Genomic DNA, 23042 nt, shown 5'->3' on the forward strand with positions numbered 1-23042 from the left:
ACAACAGATTAGTTATTATGTTCTCCTGTAATGTCTGTATGTTTGACATAAAATATGAGGGTCAGTATTCGAAGTACGATTATGGATACTTTCGATATGGCTCAGCTTGAAAAGAATATGGGATGTTTTTAACTAATCTGTTGTACCCTACATCCTGTGTAACGTGCGCAGTATTCCTGGCTTGATTATGTGTTATGCTATTTCATCAAAATCACCAAGAAACCAGTTACCTATTATCAACGTAACAAGTCGTTTGATCTCAACATTGCTTTTCCCGGCTAATAATCATCATTTTGCTACAGAAATCTCCACCTAAGATTTGTGTAGCAATGTTGTCTGTAAAGTAGTGTAAATGGCACTAAATTGTAGATCGTTTATCAAATTTAATACTGCTGTTATATGAGGTGGAGGCACTTCTCTTTAGCAAAATGAACAGTTTGTCACAGAATATTACACGCGCGCAACAGTGACGTATTTTTCCTGTTAAAATATTTCATGAAAGACGTCCGAAATAATCAGGCTTCATACATCAGCAGATAAGAACTTATACAACGTAACGTGCTATCTGCGCTGTATTTAAAGATTCAATTTAAGTTGAATTTGTCTTTTCAGAGTAGGTTCTGGGCCACCAATCCACAATTATTATAGTAATTATTTATAACCAACAACATTTGTGTCTGATAAAATTTCTATTGAAAACTGCCGATGCAATATTGGTGGTTGACATGAGACAGTCACTTATCGATTGTCGCTACAGATCGTATTTTACCACAAACAAATAATATATATTAAATCATTTCGCTTTAGCCTCATTATGCATTAACATTTGAAAATATTCTCGATGAAAATTGCTTATTACTTTTCTACCATTTACTAACAAACTGCGCTGTAAATCACTAACGCTAATGGCTGCGCTCCTTAGTAGCTGAGCGGAAAAATTAACACTTATATAGGACGAGAATTACTACGGATTAAACTTTGAGATAAATAAAAATCAGTTCACATCCAAAGTAACTCTATTTTGCAAATATTAATTAACAATACATTACAGTTTCTTACAGACCTCAGTGTTAAATCAATCGCGTCCAGTCAGTTCAATGGTTCGAAGAAGAAGCGTCCTTCATCTACAGTTATCACAGATAACCAAAGATGATTTGCCTTGTCTTTTTTCCATGAACATTGTCTGAGATATTATTGACACAGAAAATTAAATTATTACACAAATAAAAATTATTTATTGTTATTTTTAGTGTCGATGAAGTTCTTTTGATTGATATCACTATAATGTTCGATCAAATTCCACACACAATTCTGTCGTGAAAATTATTCTGAGTAAAATATAGTCGTGGATATTACACCTGGATGACTGTTAATAACCCAGAACAGTACATCTAATGGGACAATAAAGAGCTGATGGTTAAAATGCAATTTTTAATACTTTAGGGCTGTTGAACCTCGCCTTATGGAAACATTAGAAATTAGCTATCTGTTAGCTAGCATACAGTTGATGAATTTTATATTTAAATGACGCAGATATTCGAACTGAACGGTAGAGAACGAAAAAATAATGACTGAAACGAAACTCGAACCAGTAATTACCAATCTGATCTAACTTTTTTTTCACCTTCATGCAATTTAAAGTTCACAGAATTGCTGCTAGGACATGCACCTCTGTTTAAGAATCTACATCAGCCAGGAACTGAAACTAAAATGCTACGTGGGAGGCGAGCTTTCTAGCACAGCGCCTGTCGAGAAAAATCGGCCTTGCTTTAACGTAATAAAGACGCTCTGAAAACTTCGAAGTCACTTTATCTCGAGAGTTTTTGAGAGTTGCATCAGTCTATTTTGGGAGATTAATATTAGAGTTCTGAACTTCACGGGGAAAAAAAAAAAACTACAAAAATCAGATTGCCGTGTTGTCCTCTCGTTAGATTCTGTCACGTGTGCAGACTCAAGACGCTCATTTCTGACTGCAGTGCATTAAATTAAATTTAAATTGTTAACTGTTTGGCCGACGACACAGAGACCCGGTTCCTTGTGTTTCAGTCGAGGTACGAGGCGCAGCACTCGCGTGGCATCAGTGGGGGTTCCGTCCGCCAGGCGGTACACTACGCCCAGGAAGTCGTGAGCGGTGAGTCGCAGGCCGAGAGCTGCTGAGCCGCTACATTACGACCATCCGCCTGCCGCGTTGGTCGATCGGCGCAACGCAATAAGGCGAATATACTGCACGTTATGGATCAGAAAAGTCCCCGCTAGGTTTCTGCAGGTGGGACCAGATGTCCGCACCAGATGTATACACATGTCTCTTTTAAACTGCCCAAGCGTGACTGTCAAAGCAGTATTACACTACCATCTACCGCGAAAGGCACTGGTCTAGAGCGACGGCGATCTAACGGTAGAACGGGTGAAACTACGAAAATAAGCAGACACGTTATCCGCGTGCTAGAACAGAGCAGTTTTAAACCGCCGACAATCCGCGCATGCGCACTAGGCATTGATAACTCGCACATGCGCAGAATGGGGTACCGCAGTGGTTTCTGCTTGTTATTTGATTATTGTCAGGTGGCCAGTGGCTAATTACAAATTTTCGTGTTAGAGATTTTCCGCATTTTTTTCAGTAAGCAGGTTTTCATAAATGCAGTTCAAAAGCAATATTTTTTGCCAATATACTTTCTTTTGTGCTGTTTGTATAAGCATTCTTGTATTGATTGCTTCATATTCTAGAAACAGAATGGAGCAAAGAGGCGTTTAACGTCTTAATTCAGGCTTACAGCGAGGAAAGGTGTATGTATGACCCGCTATATCCTAATAAGGTACATTGGCAATCGTTTATTTCTGGGTAGTATCCGTATAACGTTAGACGGTAATTTCCGACTTGATTAGCTTACAGAAGTTCATGTTTCATTTGACTGCATGTCTTGCTTTATTTCAGTATGCCAGGAAAGAGAAACTGGCAGTGATAGCCGAGAAAGTCTGTGCAGTTTTGCCCAGATGAGGACTGCGAAACTCTTAGTGGCCCATGTATATCGGAAAATAACACAAGTGCACCTTTAAATGCTGGTGCTTTAAAGTGTTGCAAATTGCAGTGCATACATCCACAACTTTTGAAATGGTGGGCTGTGCTATTCTTTGGCTAAATGCCACACTCATAAAAGATTCCCCAGTCGCCAGGAAACGTAATGTTACAACCAGCTTGCAACATTACAGGACATGTGCCGGTATTTCATCAGTGAAAGTAATTCTTACTTTCGAGAAGGCAAATAGCATAAAAAAAAGGTTCAAATGGCTCTGGACACTATGAACTTCTTAGGTCATCAGTCCCCTAGAACTTAGAACTACTTAAACCTAACTAACCTAAGGACATCACACATATCCATGGCCGGCCTGGGTGGCCGAGCGGTTCTAGGTGCTACAGTCTGGAACCGGGCGACTGCTACGGTCGCAGGTTCGAATCCTGCCTCGGGGATGGATGTGTGTGATGTCCTTAGGTTTTTAAGTAGTTCTAAGTTCTAGGGGACTGATGACCTCAGAAGTGCTCAGAGCCATTTGAACCATTTTTAAGACATCCATGTCCGAGGCAGGATTCGAACCTGCGACCGTAGCGGTCGCGCGGTTCCAGACTGTAGCGCTTAGAACCTCTCGGCCTCCCCGGCCGGCGGCAGATAGCATCCCTCATGACTATATCACACTTGCTAATCCCGTCTTCTGTCATAGACAGTAGCTTCTCGAAACAGGCCATGTCCATCCTTACGAAGTTCCGAAATTGTTGCGGATCATCGGACCTCAGTTCTTTCATTAGCAGGTCTTCCATTAGCTGCCTTCGTCTTTATTTCAGTCAGGATCGAACCCAGCAACGTCTGGCTTTTCGTTTTCGTCGTCGTTCTGCTCTAATCCGCAGATTTATTGTTAGTACCATGGCAAGAGCTCCAAAAACAAGTGGATCCTCCATGTTCAATATGCTATATAAATGTAAATGTAGATATACATATACCTGTGTAAGCAAGTGTTGTAATATAAAGCTAATTATGGAGTCTGTAATTCAGAACAGTAGTAACCTACATAAGAGAATAATAATTAGGTAATAAATAATGATAAAGAACAATTTCTTATTGTGAAAGAACCTTGAGCTCACAGAAGTAATTTGAACAAATGACGTTCCAATATCTCTCGGTCATAGCCGTGTTTCGCGCAGCAGAACGGAAGTCGTTACAAGAGTTCAGACAGTTCTATTTGCACTTGGCGCGTTACTACAGTCTTCTGCGCATGTGCGCCAGGTATATCCCGCATGGGCGGTGTAATAGAGACCAGTGAACCAGTCTGTAGTTACAGATATGCACGCTTGGGGCGCTGGTGCATAGGTGAACTGTAAGTGCATCGTGTAATAGGGGTGCCTATTCTGTATCTTTCCGCCATTGTGCCGATCGTTTCGGTCCTTAAGAGCACCGAACGGTCCAGTACTCGAGTTAGAGCCCCTGCGTTATTCAGTATGCATTTCGGTAGCGATACCGTTTTGGTCTAGAGAACCGAAACGCTGTTGTCGGTTCGCGTCACGCAAGCCAATCAAAAGCAAGCGGTCGCAGATCCGTGCATGCGCACTGCAGCGCGCACAGCGCAACGAACGCAAAGCGGCTAGCAGACGACACAGGCGCGCTATTCTTGGAAGTACTGAAAATAGCGTTTACGTTGCCATAACGCATGACGCCGCATTCCATCGGGCTGACGTGCCCACCTTCATCGCTCTTGCATCCTCCTAAACAGTATTAGATGCACTATATCCATTTCCATGATTCTCAGCTGAAATGCGTAGAAATTTTTATAGTTTCCCTGACCGCATGTTTCCATGTAAGCATAATAACGATAACGTATTTGACTGTATTCTGCAGATTGTCGTAAATGCCGCATTATGTCATCTTATTCTCATTCACACTGACATCGTCTTTTGGATTTTACGCTTCGAAAAATGAGTTAAGAATAGTTGTGTAGGACCACATTGTACTAATACATCTATAAAAACACCCGAAAACTTGATTCTGAGAGTTTCAAAGAATAAGAAGATAAGTGGTTATAACTCGTTCCTAGAGATCCAAATGATTAAGTAGCACACTTCGCTATATGATACAACAACGATTTGGGTCTTAAAAACAAAATTGAAAAAACGCATTTTCGGGAGCTCCTGCAGTTCGTCGAAGCTTATAACATGCATCTCATGAATGAAAATGTTTCGTATATGGTGCTACAATCTAAAAATATTACGGTGGAGATTTTTCATCTCTGTCTACTGTTGTTAAGGATTCGATCGCAGATAAATACCGGTGACAAGCAAGATTATGAATATGACTGCTGCTAGTTACATTTCCAGTAATCTAAGTTGTGCTCTTAGATTCCTGTCCAACCGCATACTCGGAAATCGCTACATATTCGGAAAAAATGGTGAATATAAAGTTCAGTGTCGGTTGTTGCAGTCGCAGCAATTTCATATTTCGTTTTTTAAATACACAGAAATGACAAAATCATTACTGAGGAATTGCGCTCTTACATGTAAGTAATAACGAATATTGCAGAAAAATCTTAACATTCACGAATAATAATGTCTCAGAACGTGCTGCATACCTGCCACACGTGCCGGCCTTCATCGCTCTTGCCTTCTCCTAAACAGTATTAGGCGCAGTATATCCATTTCCATGATTCTCAGCTGAAATGCATTCCCGCGCGCTAACCACATTTTTTTTTATTTTTTTCATTTTGTTCGATTTAGTTCGCTGCGTTTGGTCTGGGCACACGTCACAAGACATCCATTCAAGTTGATCGTTGATTCCTTGACTCAGATTTTTATTACAGAGAGCACGCGGCCCTCTAAGCGAACACGTTGAGCTACTGTTCCGGCATTCACTTGGACACGACAAATAACAGAAAAGTAGCGCTCATTTCTCGTTCTATTGCGTAGAGGAAGGTAGGCTGACTTCGTTGCCAAATGGTGCTGCGTAAGTCATAAATGCGTGGTAGTTTGGGAGGTTTCCAATATCAGGCTTCACATAATTGCTTTCCATTGTTACTTGAAAGTTGTAAACACGTTTGGATAGTTACTAACTATACCATTTGTGGGAAAAAGTGCACAAAGTCACTAGTAACGTCAGTTCACACACATGTAATATACGTAAGCACAGCCTATGTCTTGATTTAATGATCTTTAAACTCTTAGTTGCATAAAAATAACACGTATTTTGAGAGAATATTGACCAAAAACATTTTTTTGATGTAATCATTCACAGTAACAACCTAACCTAACCATATTTCTAACAAAGGAAAATAGTCTATTATGAACACACTTTCCAACCGGATGCGTCCTCTGGTGATTCTTTAGTAACACAATCACTAAATCCCAAGCTAAAACCGCTAAATACGGTTAAAATAACAAATTATAGGTGTACATATACCACAGCTCACCGATCGGCAGGGCCAGACCGAAATCCAGAACCTCTCGGCACAATTGTCGTAAAATCGGTGGGGGGGACCGTTCGGTAACAGGTCTCAGAAGCTTACTGAATAGGATATTTGGATAAAGAACCGAAAATGACGTCACTACCGAGACTAATCTACTACACCGATCGGTATGAACGATACAGAATAGGACCCCAGGTAGGCAACCCGCCGCTCGTCATCAGCCGAACGGGCAGGGTGCCCAGTTGTGTCGAACCCAGGCAGGCTGAAAGAGTCTTGCTTCCATGCAGCCCGTCTTGCCACGGTGGTTCGTTACGTGGCATTGTATTCTGTGCACTTTCACTGTAGTGTTACGAGTACGGTTCGGACGTTTCTTTACCATATATCGCAAGACGAGACCCAGTACACTATACAAATTCTTTCAGCCCAGAAAACTGTGGATTGTATTTATCCTTCTTTCCCTTATTTCTGGCTTATTTATTTATTTCGATACAAACGGTTTTCTCTGCTACTTCTTTCGACTACTACTATCTATGCTTATTTAGAACCATCATCAGATTACATGTAACAAATGTTTTGTATAGTCAGCAGAACCATCTCTGAAAGTCGAGATCTTCTGTGCCATCTTTGAAAGTCGAGATCCTTTACACTTAAGAACCTGAAGATGTCTGTTATACTGCAATTCCAACTAAAGTAAGGTTTGGGAAGTCCAGTTTCTGTATCCTTACTATGTTTCAGCCAAATATGATCCTAGTTATAACAGATTAATTACTTTCTCCAGATTGTGTACTGCGGGTTTTCTGAATTCAATGTAAGTGGTGTAATCTACCGCTGTCTCATTTGTTGACTGTCTCTGACTTCATATTAGTTCTTTTAATAAGCTTCGAGAGGAGTAAGACTTACAATAAACTTTTTACTTATCTTCTTTTCTCGTAGTTGGCTCCAGTTCTTCACATCTAGGGGTTGATTCTTGAAGCTGAAATTTTTAATATCATAGGTTTCCATTGTTCCAAATGACGTAATAGCTTCTGAAGAATTGCCTGAATAGTTGATTTTACTCGCTCACATTTTCCTATATCACACTGCCTTTACAATTTCCACTTTAAAACCGAAAACTACTTTGCTATTGCCGGAAATAAAAACACGCCCGAAAACATCAGAGGCATGCCCATTACTAATCCTTTCTGAGGTACTAACAATATTCTAAAGAGTTAACAAATTTTCTTGACAAATGAATCTCCACCAATTTATATCATTATTAAATAAATGAATCCAAAATTAAACATAATAAATATCGTCAGATTGCGGAATTATTAATAAGAATTTTAAGTGTGCCAGATATTCCGTAATTTCAGATAATTCTAAAAGAAAAAATAATTTTAACTGTACATACAGAGCTAGTACATATCGATTGTAACAACGAAAATAAAGTAATTTCTTTTTATGGATTATAGCCTGAAATATACCATGTCGTGCAGAAGATCATATGAAATTCTGTTAGAAAAACAGTTGAGATAATATTAACCTAAGTGTTATTCAACCCTCAATATGGAAATGTTCTATCAATAAGAGATGGAAGAATCCATAAATAAGATTAATATTAACCCGTTCAAAAATTCGTAAATATTTTTGGTATCGCCTATTTCTGTTGAGGAAAAGTAAAGGTAGAGGAGGGTGCCCCATTACAAAGGCCAAAACAATTCATTCTAAAGTCCTCAAATGCATTTTAGCACGAAGTTCGTTTGTCATATTACGTTAATCTAAAAAGTAGATGTCCAAAAGAAGAAGCTTTTCTCTCATACTAAGCTTTCTTCGCACTACGTTGCATACCACCAGAATGTGGTTTTTAATATCCACTGAGCCATATATTTTTCATATTTAAAACAGCTTTTGCTCGGAATTTAGAAAGCCTATATACTGCCAAATGACCTCAAGTCCTTAGCACAGATTTCCACACACTTCCCAGTCACTAAGTCTTTTTCCTCTTTAAAAAAGAATCATGCAGTATGGAAGCTGCTGGTCAAATTTATATATACATATATCTCTTAACGTACGCGAGGTTCGCGTACGAGCGTTTAGTAAGTTTGTACACAATTTGCATTGCGAGACACTTACCGATTTAATTGAAGCTTCCTCATAAACACACGAAAACTTTTCCCATGCTGGACTTGGTCTCTGTTTTTGTGACTAATATGTATTCTACTGTCTTAGTTTCTCCTCAGTCTCCTCTAAGTTCTGTTTGTTCAATTTGGTGCTCCACCGTTAAGAAAGTTGAGCGTGATCTGCAATGAAACTACAGGGGATAGGCAAAATAATGTGAACAGTGTTAGTAATGGGATGCTTGTGTTGACGGAAAACAACACAGGTAAGGCACGTGTCGCGCTTGACTGCGCGTGTTCAGTACGGACTAGGCGTCAGTGCAGGTTTTTTACGAGTAGTGCACACTTCGTATTTGCATTCATAGGCCGAGGTCGACGTGAAATGAAAGATGTAGCAGAGTTCCAAAGAGGGCAGATTGTGGGGGCCCGATTAGCTGGAGCATCAGTAACCAAGACAGCGGGCTTATTGAGTGTTTCAAGAACAACTGTTTCAACAATCATGACAGCCTTCAGGAGCTTTACAGGCAGAAAAGTGGAGGTAATGGACTTGTACCACTATTGAAATAAGCCCTTCATATATACTTAAATCTATCTACGACATCTATTCCATGTGTAATTATTGCAAGTTGAACTAGAAAATGGCAATAACGCTGAAATAACCTGATACTACGAAAGAATAATAAACACTAAGAGCTAAAAGGAATTAATTATTCATTAATTGATAAAGATTATGAAAACTCCTTTGTTCATCCATTTCCAACTCTCCGATGCGTTAAGTCATTTTTCTTCAGAAACACAGATCGTTTCAGAGTAGCTCTCTATATCGCAAAGACTGCCATAGTCAGCGGCATGTGTGACCTCGAAAAACGGCCTGAATTGGTCAGTCGATGCCCCGTGGATACTTTGAAAAGGTTTCAGGTTGACTTTATGTACCATACTGTGAGCAAGTGATGATGCTATACTGGTCCCAAGTGTTGAATGGCGCAAAAAGTTTTTCTCGGACAAGTCCTATCTCTCTCTCTCTCTCTCTCTCTCTCTCTCTGAGTATATATATATATATATATATATATATATATATATATATGTGTGTGTGTGTGTGTGTGTGTGTGTGTGTGTGTGTGTGTGTGTGCACGCGTCTATCTGCATTAGGCTATTCGAAGCTTTACCTGTTATAGGGCACTTTCGTCAGTACGACTTTGGATTGCTACGGAACATAAAGAAGTACGGCAGTACTTCTCCGCCAGATTACAACCTCAGAAATATATCTTCCCCCGTCATCGCCATGTATGGCAACGGTGACTGGCTCGTCGGGGAGAAGGTAAGTCCCTATCCTAGTTTTTTTGTTTTGTAAATAAAACTGCCTTTTCCTGCTGCTAGTCACTTTATTTATCCCATACTCGTTTCGCTTTCTCCTGTACTAAGGCATCATCAGTGGGATCTATAACGATACGGTTTTGTTAGTTACAGATTATCAAACAGTTCACTTCGCGATTTTTTGTAAAAAAAAGTAATTACTTACGATTTGCTGATCTGCGTTTCCTCACATCTGGACTGGAGGTCGCACTACCACTTTTATCACTGCCATATCTTTGTGTTCTCGTCTTCGACACACTGTTCACCATGTTTCTCACTATTTTTTGTGGTGGACTACTGTTCTTTTGTCACTCGATACAATTATTTTGTCGTACACTGCTTTTCACAGCGTAAATATTGCAACTCCGTTACGTGTTTCATATTTTTTGGTATGTTTACCTATTTGTTGCCAACCTAACGAAGTATATGTTCGATACTAACTTCTATTTATGATGTTTTTACCGTGTGTGCGTGTGTGTATGAGTGAGAGAGAGAGGGGGACAGGGCCGACTTTTTTTTGGGGGGGGGGGAAGGGGGTGGCTGGAGTTCTAGTTGCTAGCGAGTGGCTGAAAACTTTGGTAACAGCTGGACAGCTGTTTTTGACTCTTCGTTTCAATATTCTCTGGAGGGGTTCATGGATGAGTGAGTGTAAAGATTTTGGGTTCTATTATTATTACTTTGGACAGTGTTATTATATTAATACTTTTTGCGAACGATTTTCTATTATTTTATCAATTAGTGTAAGTAATGAATTGCTTGGCTTATGTACTTTCTCATTCAACAGGACTGTCCCTTCTGCTTTGGTTTTATGTATGTGGTAATTTTCTTGCATGGTCAGGAGGTGTTTTTTATTGTTGATTCTAATTATTTTGATGTCATCTTCTCTACTGGTTGGTTTGTAGTCATTTTCTCTTAGGTGGTCTGCAAATGTGGAGTGGTTTGTCCCATATTTCCAGGCTCTCATGTGTTCCTTGTATCTGACATCAAATGTTCTGCCTGCTTGCCATATGTATGTGCCTTCAGAAGTGCTACACTGTAGCATATACCTGCTTTCTGGTATATGTCTCTGTTTTTTGTCAGTTTTGGGTGTATTTTTGTATAGAATTGTCTGTTGTGCATGCTATGTTTATTCCCTGTCTTTTGAAAATGTTGGTGATATTGTTGTGTCTAGACCATACAGCCTAGACACAATGCTGTAGCCAATAGGGCACGCAATGCTAACGCAGACGGGCGTGAAGTCTGGAACATGAGAACTTATAAATGAATAAGAAGAAAAGTACGTAAATGCTTGTTACTTAACTTTTAATTAGTCCTTGGAATACATCTCTCTTGAATATTAGTAAGCTATAGGCACTGATACAAATGGCGCCTTGCTAGGTGGTCGCCAGTTAACTTAGCAGAGGGCTATTCTACTGTCTATCTCTCGGCAAATGAGAGCAAGGCTTAGCACGTCCAATCGCTAGCTATGTTGTCCGTACAACTGGGGACGAGGTCTCCTCAGTCTCTCGAGACCTGCCTTGTGGTGGCGCTAGGTTTGCGATCCCACAGTGGCGACACGCGGGTCCGACATGTACTACAGGACCGCGGCCGATTTAAGTTACCACCTAGCAAGTGTGGTGTCTAGCGGTGACACCACATTCCTCCCCCGCAAATCGGCGAACGGTCGTGAGATAAGGCTTCCGCCCGCCGTGGGGAGGACCGCATGTTGACGTATGCGATGAGGTGGGGAGCCTAACAACAGGCGAGGCTGTGCCACCCGCACCCGGCCATTCGGTCCGAGGGGAGCTAGGAAACGCCTGAAAACCTAGTCCAGGGTGCACGTCAACATGCGGTGTATGCGCACGTAATGAGACAGGAGGGGCCGAAGGGTCGACCTCCATTGCGTCGGGAAATCCGACGCGCGATGACGACATCTGGTCCGGAGCGGGCAAGAGGTCCATGGCGGAGGACGGCTGGTCACGGGAAGCGAGCGGCGGCGCGTGACCCTGGGAGGCGCCGGGCGGCTGCAGCGAAGCGTCCACTGCGGGCGGCGCCGGCGGCGGCTGCGGCGGCGGCGCGACGCCATGAGGCAAAAGGGAAGGCAGCGTCGGTAACACCTGGGGATGAGACGAGCCAGTAGATGGGTCCCCAAGGCGCTGACCGGACGGCTCCGTCGCTGAAAGCAGACGGGGAGCGGCAGAACCCAGGCGACGACAGAGGCGCAGCTGATTGAGATGCCGACGCACCTCACCAGAGGCCCCCAAAACCAAATACATCGCGCGGCCGAGGCAGCGAAGAATGCGCCCTGCGAGCCAACGCCGTGAACCGCGATAGGTGCGATAATAGACAACGTCGCCAGGAGCAAAAGCAGGAGTCTGCCGCTGCACAGGAACCTGATGTGGCGGATGCAGCAAAGACATCAAGGTGCGATGAGAACGACCATGGAGCAATTCAGCCGGCGAGCGACCATCGCGGGGCTGAGAGCGATACGAAGACAAAAAGAGCAACAATGCGTCCTCCCGAGAATGCGACTCTTTCAATTTCAACATCTGTGACTTGAAAGTCCGGACCAATCGTTCAGCGGCACCGTTTGACTGAGGCGAAAACGGCGCGGATGTCAGATGTTGAATACCATTGGCCTCGCAGAAGGACTGAAATTCTGCGGACATGAATTGTGGGCCATTGTCGGAAACAATAGTCTGCGGAAGACCTTCAATGCAAAAGATAGCAGACAAGGCTTGGATTGTGGCAGAAGACGTCGTGGAAGACATCCAGACAACAAAAGGAAAATTACTGAAAGCATCGACCACAACCAACCATCGAGCATTCCAGAATGGACCAGCAAAATCGATGTGCAAGCGTTGCCAAGGGGAAGTGGCTTTCGGCCATGCAAAGAATTGCCGCGGCGGTGCGGATTGCTGTTCGGCACACGCCACGCAAGAGGAGCACATAGTCGTAATCGCAGCATCGATTCCGAACCAAGTACAGTGCTAACGAGCAAGTTGTTTCGTACGCACTATACCCCAATGTCCTTGGTGAAGAAGCTTTAAGACAGAGGACTGTAACGAACGTGGGACCACGACTCTGGATTGATCATTATCGGAACGCAACAACAAAACACCACGTCGTACAAAAAGTCTCTCCTTGTGAACAAAAAAACGGCGAACCAAAGGATCCTCGATCCGTGACTTTGACAAGGGCCATTGCGTAGCAACAAAACGTAAAACAGTAGCAAGGACAGGGTCAGCAGCTGTGGCTGTAGCTACACGACGAAAATCAATCGGAAACGATTCGACCACGTCATCGGTTTCCGAATCAATGAACATGCAAGCAAGTTCGGAAGAATCGAATGCTTTATCCTCAGCAACAGGCAAACGGGACAACGCATCAGCGTTTCCGTGCTTAGCAGTGGACCGATACAAGATATCGTAGCGGTAGGGCGAGAGAAAAAGAGACCAGCGAATGAATTTCTGCGCTGTACGTGGAGGTACAGGCTTGTTCGGATGAAAAAGCGATGTCAAAGGTTTGTGGTCCGTGATGATTGTAAAGTGACGACCATACAAGAAATCATGAAACTTTGTAACACCAAACACGAGAGCTAAAGCTTCTTTCTCTATCTGGGAATAATTTCTTTGCGCAGATGAGAGCAATTTGGACGCAAAGGCAATAGGGCGATCATGCGAACCATCTTTGTGCGCAAGCACAGCACCGATCCCGAAATCCGAGGCATCTACCATCAACAAAAGAGGTTTTCGGGGATCGAATGGCGTAAGGCACGTATTTGAAAGTAACGCCGATTTCAACTGGCGAAAGGCGCGGTCGCATTCCGTCGTCCAGACGAACGGAACACCTTTACGGCGTAAGCGATGAAGCGGAGCTGAAATGGAAGAAGCGCGCGGCACAAACTTTGCATAATAATTAATTTTACCCAACACACTCTGTAGCTGTTTCAAGTTCCGCGGTGCAGGTAAATCCTGTATGGCACGGAGGTGCTCTGGACTCGGATGTATACCTTGGGCATTTATGACATGCCCCAGGTAGGGTAAGTCACGAGCAAAAAACACACATTTGTCCTTCCTCAAGCGAAGACCATTCTGACGCAAGACCTGAAATAATGTTCGGAGATTTTGCAAATGTTCGGCTTCTGTCTTTCCTGAGATCACAATATCGTCCAGATAGTTCGCAGCAGTAGGGACCGACGCACACACAGTTTGTAAATATTGCTGAAACAAAGCAGGGGCGGATGCACACCCGAACGGTAGTCTTTTGAAGCGATACAAGCCAAGATGCGTGTTAACCACTAAGACGCGCTGGGATTCTTCGTTCACAGGTATTTGCAAGTACGCATCTGCTAGGTCCAATTTGGAAAAATATTTTCCCGGGCACAGTTTGTCAAAAAGATCTTCCGGGCGGGGCAAAGGAAAAGTGGCAGTCACAAGTTGTGGATTCACTGTTGCCTTGAAGTCCACACAAAGTCTCAGTTTACCGGAAGGTTTTGGCAAAATTACTAAGGGTGAGGCCCAGAGAGAAGCCTGCACACGTTCAATTACACCTTGAGATTCTAAATCGGCTAATGTTCTGGCGACCCCATCACGCAATGCGTGGGGAACATTGCGCGCTCTGAAAAATTTCGGTTGCGCGTTTCCTTGCAGTTCCAAATGCGCTTCATAGTTCTTAGCGCAACCAAGGCCCGGTGCAAAAATGTCTGCAAATTCTTCACAAAGACTAGAAACACTGGCGGAAGGCACAGTCTGATTCACTGATAGGACCTGATTTACTATAGACATATTAAACAATTGAAATAAATCTAAACCAAACAAGTTCACTGCAGAAGTAGAACGAAGAACGTAAAATGATACAAGTTTTGTCTGTCCCATGTATGTGGCAAGAAGGCTGCACTGTCCTAACACAGGTATAGGCTGTCCAGAGTAACTATGTAACTTAACATTTGCGGCACGCAATGGCGGTTTGCCCAGTTGTTTGTACGTGTCGTGATTGAGCAATGAAACTGCAGCTCCGGTATCGAGCTGGAAGGGTATCACTTTGCCCGCAAAGTCCAAGTCCACAAAAAGTTTATTGTCCTGCTGACGACAAGAGCGACTGTCACGTGCAATTTGAACTGATACAGGTACAGAAGCACTTGCGACTTCACGGGATTTTCGGCGATGTCGACGCACACTGTTCGTGGGACGAACACAGTCACCGTTAACTAAAGTGTCACTGGATGGGTGGGAATGAACTACATGAATGTCCATGGGCGAAGGTCCACGAGCCTGATTGTCCTGGGTTCGATTCCGGCGCGAAGCAAAGGGCCTGGAATTATTGTGATTGTCTGATCTAAGCTTTTTCTGGCAAACACTTTGAACATGTCCTTTCTTTTGACAGTAAAAGCAAATAGCTTGGCGTGACGGGCAATTTTCATGCGAATGTCTAGTGGCACACCGCGGGCATGATTTCACTGCAGTTTCTTGCTTACGCGGCGCACGTGTTTGCAAGGTAGGCTGCCGCTGCGGTAACGGGCGCGAGGGCCGCTTAGCGTCCCGTGCAGCGGGCCCGGTGGGCCGGTTATTGTGACACACTGCTGGCGAAGTTTCAAATGAGTCCTGAGCAAAGTCAAGTGTGTCTTGCCTATCCAATATGTCTATCACTTGTTGAAGGGAGGGATTAACGAGTTTCAAAATCTGTTCCCTTATGCGAACATCAGAAACGTTCTGTGCTATTGCATCACGCACCATTGTATCTGAATAAGGAAGTCCACAGTCACATTCAAATGCACACTCCCTAGTAAGTCCTTGCAAAGTTGCAACCCACTCCCTATTAGTCTGACCGGCCGTACGTTTTGTACGAAAGAACGTATACCGTTTTGCAACAACATTTACTGTTTCTTTGAAATAGGCATCTAACGCCGACAAAATTTCTTCGTAGGACAGAGTTGCTATGTCGCGCCGGGGAAACAACTTCACTATCACACGGTAGGTGCACACACCGACACAAGAAAGCAAAAACGGCTGCCGCTCATTACCTTGAATTCTGTAGGCGGCTAGATGAAAGCTGAACTGGCGGGACCATTCCGGCCAGGACTCCAAGGAGGAGTCAAAATGACGGAAGGGTGGTGCAATGGCGTGTTGTGGCTGCGGTAGCGATGAAGCGGCGGCTGCCGCATCGTGTTGCAGCACACGTTGACCCTGGACGAGCTGTCCCAGGGCATCCAATAACGCCTGCGACTGCTGATTCTGCAAGCGAAAAAATTCGGACAGTACATCCGGAGATTGTGGCGAAGCCATGACACAAACGAATTAATACAAACTCTTTTTCTCGTCGCCAATAATGTTGTGTCTAGACCATACAGCCTAGACACAATGCTGTAGCCGATAGGGCACTCAATGCTAACGCAGACGGGCGTGAAGTCTGGAACATGAGAACTTATAAATGAATAAGAAGAAAAGTACGTAAATGCTTGTTACTTAACTTTTAATTAGTCCTTGGAATACATCTCTCTTGAATATTAGTAAGCTATAGGCACTGATACAAATGGCGCCTTGCTAGGTGGTCGCCTGTTAACTTAGCAGAGGGCTATTCTACTGTCTATCTCTCGGCAAATGAGAGCAAGGCTTAGCACGTCCAATCGCTAGCTATGTTGTCCGTACAACTGGGGACGAGGTCTCCTCAGTCTCTCGAGACCTGCCTTGTGGTGGCGCTAGGTTTGCGATCCCACAGTGGCGACACGCGGGTCCGACATGTACTACAGGACCGCGGCCGATTTAAGTTACCACCTAGCAAGTGTGGTGTCTAGCGGTGACACCACAGATATTATGGGTGAGTTTGTGTTTGTATGCCATTGTGTACCATCTTGTGTTTTCTTTCATCTTTTTCTGATTACCCTGTGTAGTTGTTATGGGACTGCGTCTTTGTGTTTGGTTCTGTTGTGTTGTTGTCTGTGGTTTGGAGCTTTCTGCTTTTATTTAACTTTTAATTTTGTTGTTTAGCTTTGTGACTGTGTTACTATTGTAACCGCCGGCCGGGGTGGCCAAGCGGATCTAGGCGCTACAGTTTGGAACCGCGCGACCGATACGGTCGCAGGTTCGAATACTGCCTCGGGCATGGAGGTATGTGATGTCCTTAAGTAGTTCTAAGTTCTAGGGGACTGATGACCTCAGAAGTTAAATCCCATAGTGCTCAGAGCCATTTCTTTATTATTGTAACCATTATTTTGTGCTGTATTATTATGCCCAGTTCTTTGTGGTAGCTTTCTTTGGTGAGTGGTACTGTGTTGAGTCTATGGAGCGTGTGTCGAAGTGCTGCTTGCTTTTGTGCGTGTGGGTGGTTCGAGGATTGGGAATGATAATGTCTGTTGCTGTGGGTTTACGGTAAATTTCAAACATATGCGTACTGTTTTGTTTTTTGATTGTTATATCTATAAAGTTAATTGGGTTGTTCTGTTCTCTTTCAATTGTGAATTTTATATTTTTATGTATCTTGTTGATGTCAGTATGTAGTTTTTCAATTTTTGTTTGTGGTTCGTCTATTAAGCAAAGCAAAACAACCAAAGCATCATCTCCTTGCTCATGTGCTCATTAAAGAACCAGAAAATCTGTAAATACCACTGCACCAAGCTTTTTAACATAAAGCTTTGCGGTAGGTAGGAGCTGATGGTAGGATAGAAGTGTGGGCGCAGACCCCAAGAAGCCATGGACCCAAGTTGTCAGCAAGGCACTGTGCAAGCTGGTGGTTTCACCATAGTGGTGTGGACTGTATTTATATGGAATGGAGTGGGTCCTCTGGTCCAACTAAACCAATCATTGATTGCAAATGGTTACGTTCGGCTACTTGCGTAACATCTGCAGCCATTCATGAACTTGATGTTCCCAAACTACGATGGAACTATTATGGCCGGCCGAAGTGGCCGTGCGGTTAAAGGCGCTGCAGTCTGGAACCGCAAGACCGCTACGGTCGCAGGTTCGAATCCTGCCTCGGGCATGGATGTTTGTGATGTCCTTAGGTTAGTTAGGTTTAACTAGTTCTAAGTTCTAGGGGACTAATGACCTCAGCAGTTGAGTCCCATAGTGCTCAGAGCCATTTTTTGAACTATTATGAATGACAATGCGCCATGTCGCCGGGTCACAACTGTTCGCAGTTGGTTTGAAGAACAGTCTGGACAATTCGAGCGAATCATTTGGCCACCTAAAACGCCTGGCATCAATCCCATCGAACATTTATCGGACAATCGAGAGGTCAGTTCGTCCAACTTTCTCAATTATGGACGGATGTGGAGGCAGCACGAGATATCCCACGACTTTTGTCACCTCAATGTAGGTACATGCAGACAAATGTACGACGGAAACGAATAGTCCAGAGATACGAATAGGCAAGCATCTGCAAGTCGTTCTTACTGTACAAGACTGGTAGAGTTCAACGCTCATTCACATAGTATCAACTGTAGGCTTCTTCATCCGAGGCTGCTGTCGCTGGAACTCTCTAACTAGAGCTCTGCCTTGCTTGGCGTTTGACGACCTTATACAGGGTGGCTCAAAAGTAACTTCACACACTTTGTGGGTATAATTTGTGCATCAAAATAACAGCCAAATGTTAAATAATGTTTTTTCTGAATTTGTTTTATTTTCGAATTATGATGCATAATGTCATTTGTGGTAGGTATTACATGATGGTCAAGTACAGGCTTTTGGCATGTCGAGTTTGCCTGCATATCGACTGTTGTTGCTTTTGCCACATCTCTACACTGATCAGTCGATTCTGGCAAGAAGCCCTTTTGTTTACTTGACTTTGGTGGGGTCCGTTGTACTCTATGACGCTGTTGTAGTGTAGCGGCTTCAGATGTACTACGTACATTCATTCTGACGGTAGTCGTTGTGTACGGTACGATGACGTACTCACACGGTGAATACGCGAATACGCACCCCTTTACGGTGCAGAAAAAGGCAATGCACGAGCAGCAAGACGACGGCATACGGAAATGTTTCCGAACAGAAGACTACCAAACTATCAGACTTTCACACTTGTGGACAGGCGTGTAAAGGAATGTGCCATTCGGTGTGTGCCACTTTTAGGTCTGTCTCGACTGGATGAAGCGGGTGGTGAGAAAGAGCTCGTATCTAGCACTGCTATTGAGAAAGTAGCACAGCTACAGCAGTGAACTTAAAATGGATGTGGAGCTGTGCAAAATGAGATGAACAGAGTTTGCAAGATTCAGAGAGCGGTAAGACGTCGAGATGAAGATTCGATTATAAGTACCCCCCGTATAAGTAGGGGTCCCTCAATCAACTGTATGGCGCCTCCTTCGGAGACAGCAATAGACCCGTTTCACCTGCAGAAGGTACAGGAGCTGACACCTGTAGTCTACCCTAGACTTCAGAAATTCTGTCAATGGTTACTCGAGCGCCATGCTGCTGATCCACGGTTCAGTCGCCGCATACCACATGCGGATGAGAGCCTCTTTACCTGTGCAGGTATCGTGATGACGGTGTTTGGTTTGTGGGGCGGTCATCAGCGCGGTCATCAGCGCCCGTAAAAGTCCCAATTTTTTCACAGTCCAATTTTTTACCCAGTGCAATCTAGCCACTGTCACGAATGATGATTATGAAATGATGAGGACAATACAAACACAGAGCCCCCGGGCAAAGAAAATCCCCAAGCCGGCCGGGAATCGAACCGGGGACTCCGTGATCCAAAGGTAGCAACGCTATCCACTAGACGTGCAGGTATCGTGAACGCTCAGAAGATGCATATGTGAGCGTATGAGAGTACTCGTGCAGTTACACTACGAGTTATCAACATCGTTTTTCAGTGAACATTTTATGCGGCACAGTGGACGACCAGTAAGAACAATGCATTCCACGTTGCCTGATTGGCGGAGTGTGTCGAGAGATTTTGGAACATGGATTGGGAGACCTCCTTCGTGATGTCGCACTTGCTACACGAACAAACTTATGGCTTATTCTGGATGGTAGCCCTGCGCATATCAGTAGGGAGACTAGACAGTATGTCAGTGTTGCCAATCCCGGTAGGTGGATCGGTCGTGCCGGACCAACTGCTTGGCCTGCGAGATCTCCACATCTTGATCCCCTGCACTTTCAGTTTCGGGGCCATCTCAAGGAGCCCGTGTGTAGTGCTGCTATTGAGAATGTAGCAAAACTGTACTAGCGAACTTAAAACGGCTGTGCAACTGTGCACAATGAGATGAAAGGAGCCTGCAACATTCAGAGAGATGTAAGACAGCGAGCACGTCACTGTTTTCGGCTATATGGACATCATTTTGAACATGTTATTGGGTACATGTACAATATGTACACTACTGGCCATTAAAATTGCTACACCACGAAGATGACGTGCTACAGACGCGAAATTTAACCGACAGGAAGAAGATGCTGTGATATGCAAATGATTAGCTTTTCAGAGCATTCACACAAGGTTGGCGCCGGTGGCGACACCTACAACGTGCTGACATGAGGAAAGTTTCCAACCGATTTCTCATACACAAACAGCAGTTGACCGGCGTTGCCTGGTGAAACGTTGTTGTGATGCCTCGTGTAAAGAGCAGAAATGCGTACCATTACGTTTCCGACTTTGATAAACGTCGGATTGTAGCCTATCGCGATTGCGGTTTATCGCATCGCGACATTGCTGCTCGCGTTGGTCGAGATCCAATGACTGTTAGCAGAATATGGAATCGGTGGGTTCAGGAGGGTAATACGGAACGCCGTGCTGGATCCCAACGGCCTCGTATCGCTAGCAGTCGAGATGATAGGCATCTTATCCGCATGGCTGTAACGGATCGTGCAGCCACGTCTCGATCCCTGAGACAGCACATGGGGATAAGACAACAACCATGTGCACGAACGGTTCGACGACGTTTGCAGCAGTATGGACTATCAGCTCGGAGACCATGGCTGCGGTTACAGACAGGAGCGCCTGCGATGGTGTACTCAGCGACGAACATGGGTCCACGAATGGCAAAACGTCATTTTTACGGATAAATCCAGGTTCTGTCGGATGAATCCAGGTTCTGTTTACAGCATCATGATGGTCGCATCCGTGTTTGGCGACATCGCGGTGAACGCACATTGGAAGCGTGTATTCGTCATCGCCATACTGGCGTATCACCCGGCGTGATGGTATGGGGTGCCAGTGGTTACATGTCTCGGTCACCTCTTGTTCGCATTGACGGCACTTTGTACAGTGGACGTTACATTTCAGATGTGTTATGACCCATGGCTCTACCCTTCATTCGCCGGCCGCGGTGGTCTCGCGGTTCTAGGCGCGCAGTCCGGAACCGTGCGAATGCTACGGTCGCAGGTTCGAATCCTGCCTCGGGCATGGATGTGTGTGCTGTCCTTAGGTTAGTTAGGTTTAAGTAGTTCTAAGTTCTAGGGGACTGATAACCACAGCAGTTGACTCCCATAGTGCTCAGAGCCAGTCTACCCTTCATTCGATCCCTGCGAAACCTCATATTTCAGCAGGATAATGCACGACCGCGTGTTGCAGTTCCTGTACGGGCATTTCTGGATACAGAAAATGATCGACTGCTGCCCTGGCCAGCACATTCTCCAGATCTCTCACCAACTGAAAACGTCTGGTCAATGGTGGACGAGCAGCTGGCTCGTCACAATACGCCAGTCATTACACCTGATGAACTGTGGCATGGTATTGAAGCTGCATGGGCAGCTGTATCTGCACATCCAAGCTCTGTTTGACTCAATGCCCAGGCGTATCAAGGCCGTTATTACGGCCAGAGGTGGTTGTTCTGGGTACCGATTTCTCAGGATCTATGCACCGAAATTGCATGAAAATGTAATCACATGTCAGTTCTAGTATAATATATTTGTCCAATGAATACCCGTTTATCATCTGCATTTCTTCTTGGTGTAGCAATTTTAATGGCCAGTAGTATAGTTATGTTGGATTTCGGGTCCCTATGTGTCCTTGCTTTCTCAGAAGAATTAATTTTGTGTTATTTGTGTTGCACTTGTGATCCCTAATGTACTGCATAACTCTGAAATAAAACAGTTTGAGACAAAACTTTATTTAACATTTAACTGTTATTTTGATGCATACACTACACCCTATGTATGACGTTTGGGACTGCTTACAGATGGGACGTGAATGCGTCGCTTTTTACCTCCAGTTGTTAATCGGTAAGATTAAGTAGTGTAGCAGAGCATTGGAGAGAGTGATCTTACAGTGCCTTGAAGCGTTAAGACGTGTCTGGTTTCTTCAGTTCGTATGAGCTCGCAATGGACTGATGAAAGCGGTTGTAGTGTGCACCTCTACGTAAGTCTCAAGGCTTACAGCTAATACTCATACTTAAATTATTGTTTCTTTTTCTCTGACAACCTTTCATGAATCGGTCATTACAATTTACAGGATACATAATGGGAAGAAGCATACCAAGAGCCCACATTAGACGAGTAATTTAATTCGTAAGAATATAATTGTAACACTCTCAATTCAGTTTTTCTTTACAATGGGCCAGAAACAATTACAATGGAGGCTAGAAAAAACTGTGGCACTGTAAAAAAAAAATGCCATTTTCACATCTATCGTCGCGAGAAGCATCCGAACATAATGAACACATATAGAAAAGGACCTCATACTGTTCTTCCTGTGTGTGAGGACATAAAAAACATGGCATGTGCAAGATTTGCTACTGTGCTCCACAGGAAACCCACGGATTCGTTTCCATATGCCAGACACACCGTTACGCAATACAATGATTTTCGCCGTTCATACCGTTACTGCATCGGATGCAAGGCTCCACGCCAAACTACGCTGATGATACAAATTATTACGACCATTGCTCACCGCGAGATTCAGTCCCACCTGGTTCGTGGGCGTATGAAGCGGTAAAGAAACTATGTACGCAGAGACGAATGGGGTAGCATTCCAGCGATTATACGTGACACATATGGGGAAATCCACTGTCAAAATACTGAAGCACAAAATAATGAAAGAAATTATCTGTCTGGAAATGACTGTACGACAAGTTTTGTTAAGCATCAAGCTGTTGTCGCTGAAAAGAATAGATACAAATTGCAGGTTTGGAATTGCAGTCCTGCTTTCAGTCTTACGAAACAAGCTTACGTTGTAGGAAATACAACCCAATACCATCCATCAAGACGATCATGTACTTCTGATGAAATTTAATACGGAAGAATTTAA

The 23042-nt window shown here is 44.0% G+C and overlaps 1 protein-coding gene across 1 annotated transcript in view; it reads left to right on the forward strand.

The window, feature by feature from the left end:
* Positions 1 to 23042, forward strand: part of LOC126198765 (lipase 3-like) — a 154943-nt gene that overhangs the window by 126231 nt on the left and 5670 nt on the right. Inside the window, exons 6-7 of the mRNA XM_049935323.1 lie at positions 2047 to 2131; positions 9713 to 9855. Coding sequence (XP_049791280.1) covers positions 2047 to 2131; positions 9713 to 9855 — 228 coding nt within the window. The remainder of the gene's footprint in view (positions 1 to 2046; positions 2132 to 9712; positions 9856 to 23042) is intronic.

Source organism: Schistocerca nitens, chromosome 8, assembly GCF_023898315.1.
Source record: "Schistocerca nitens isolate TAMUIC-IGC-003100 chromosome 8, iqSchNite1.1, whole genome shotgun sequence".
In the NCBI taxonomy this organism is placed as follows: Eukaryota; Metazoa; Arthropoda; class Insecta; order Orthoptera; family Acrididae; genus Schistocerca; species Schistocerca nitens.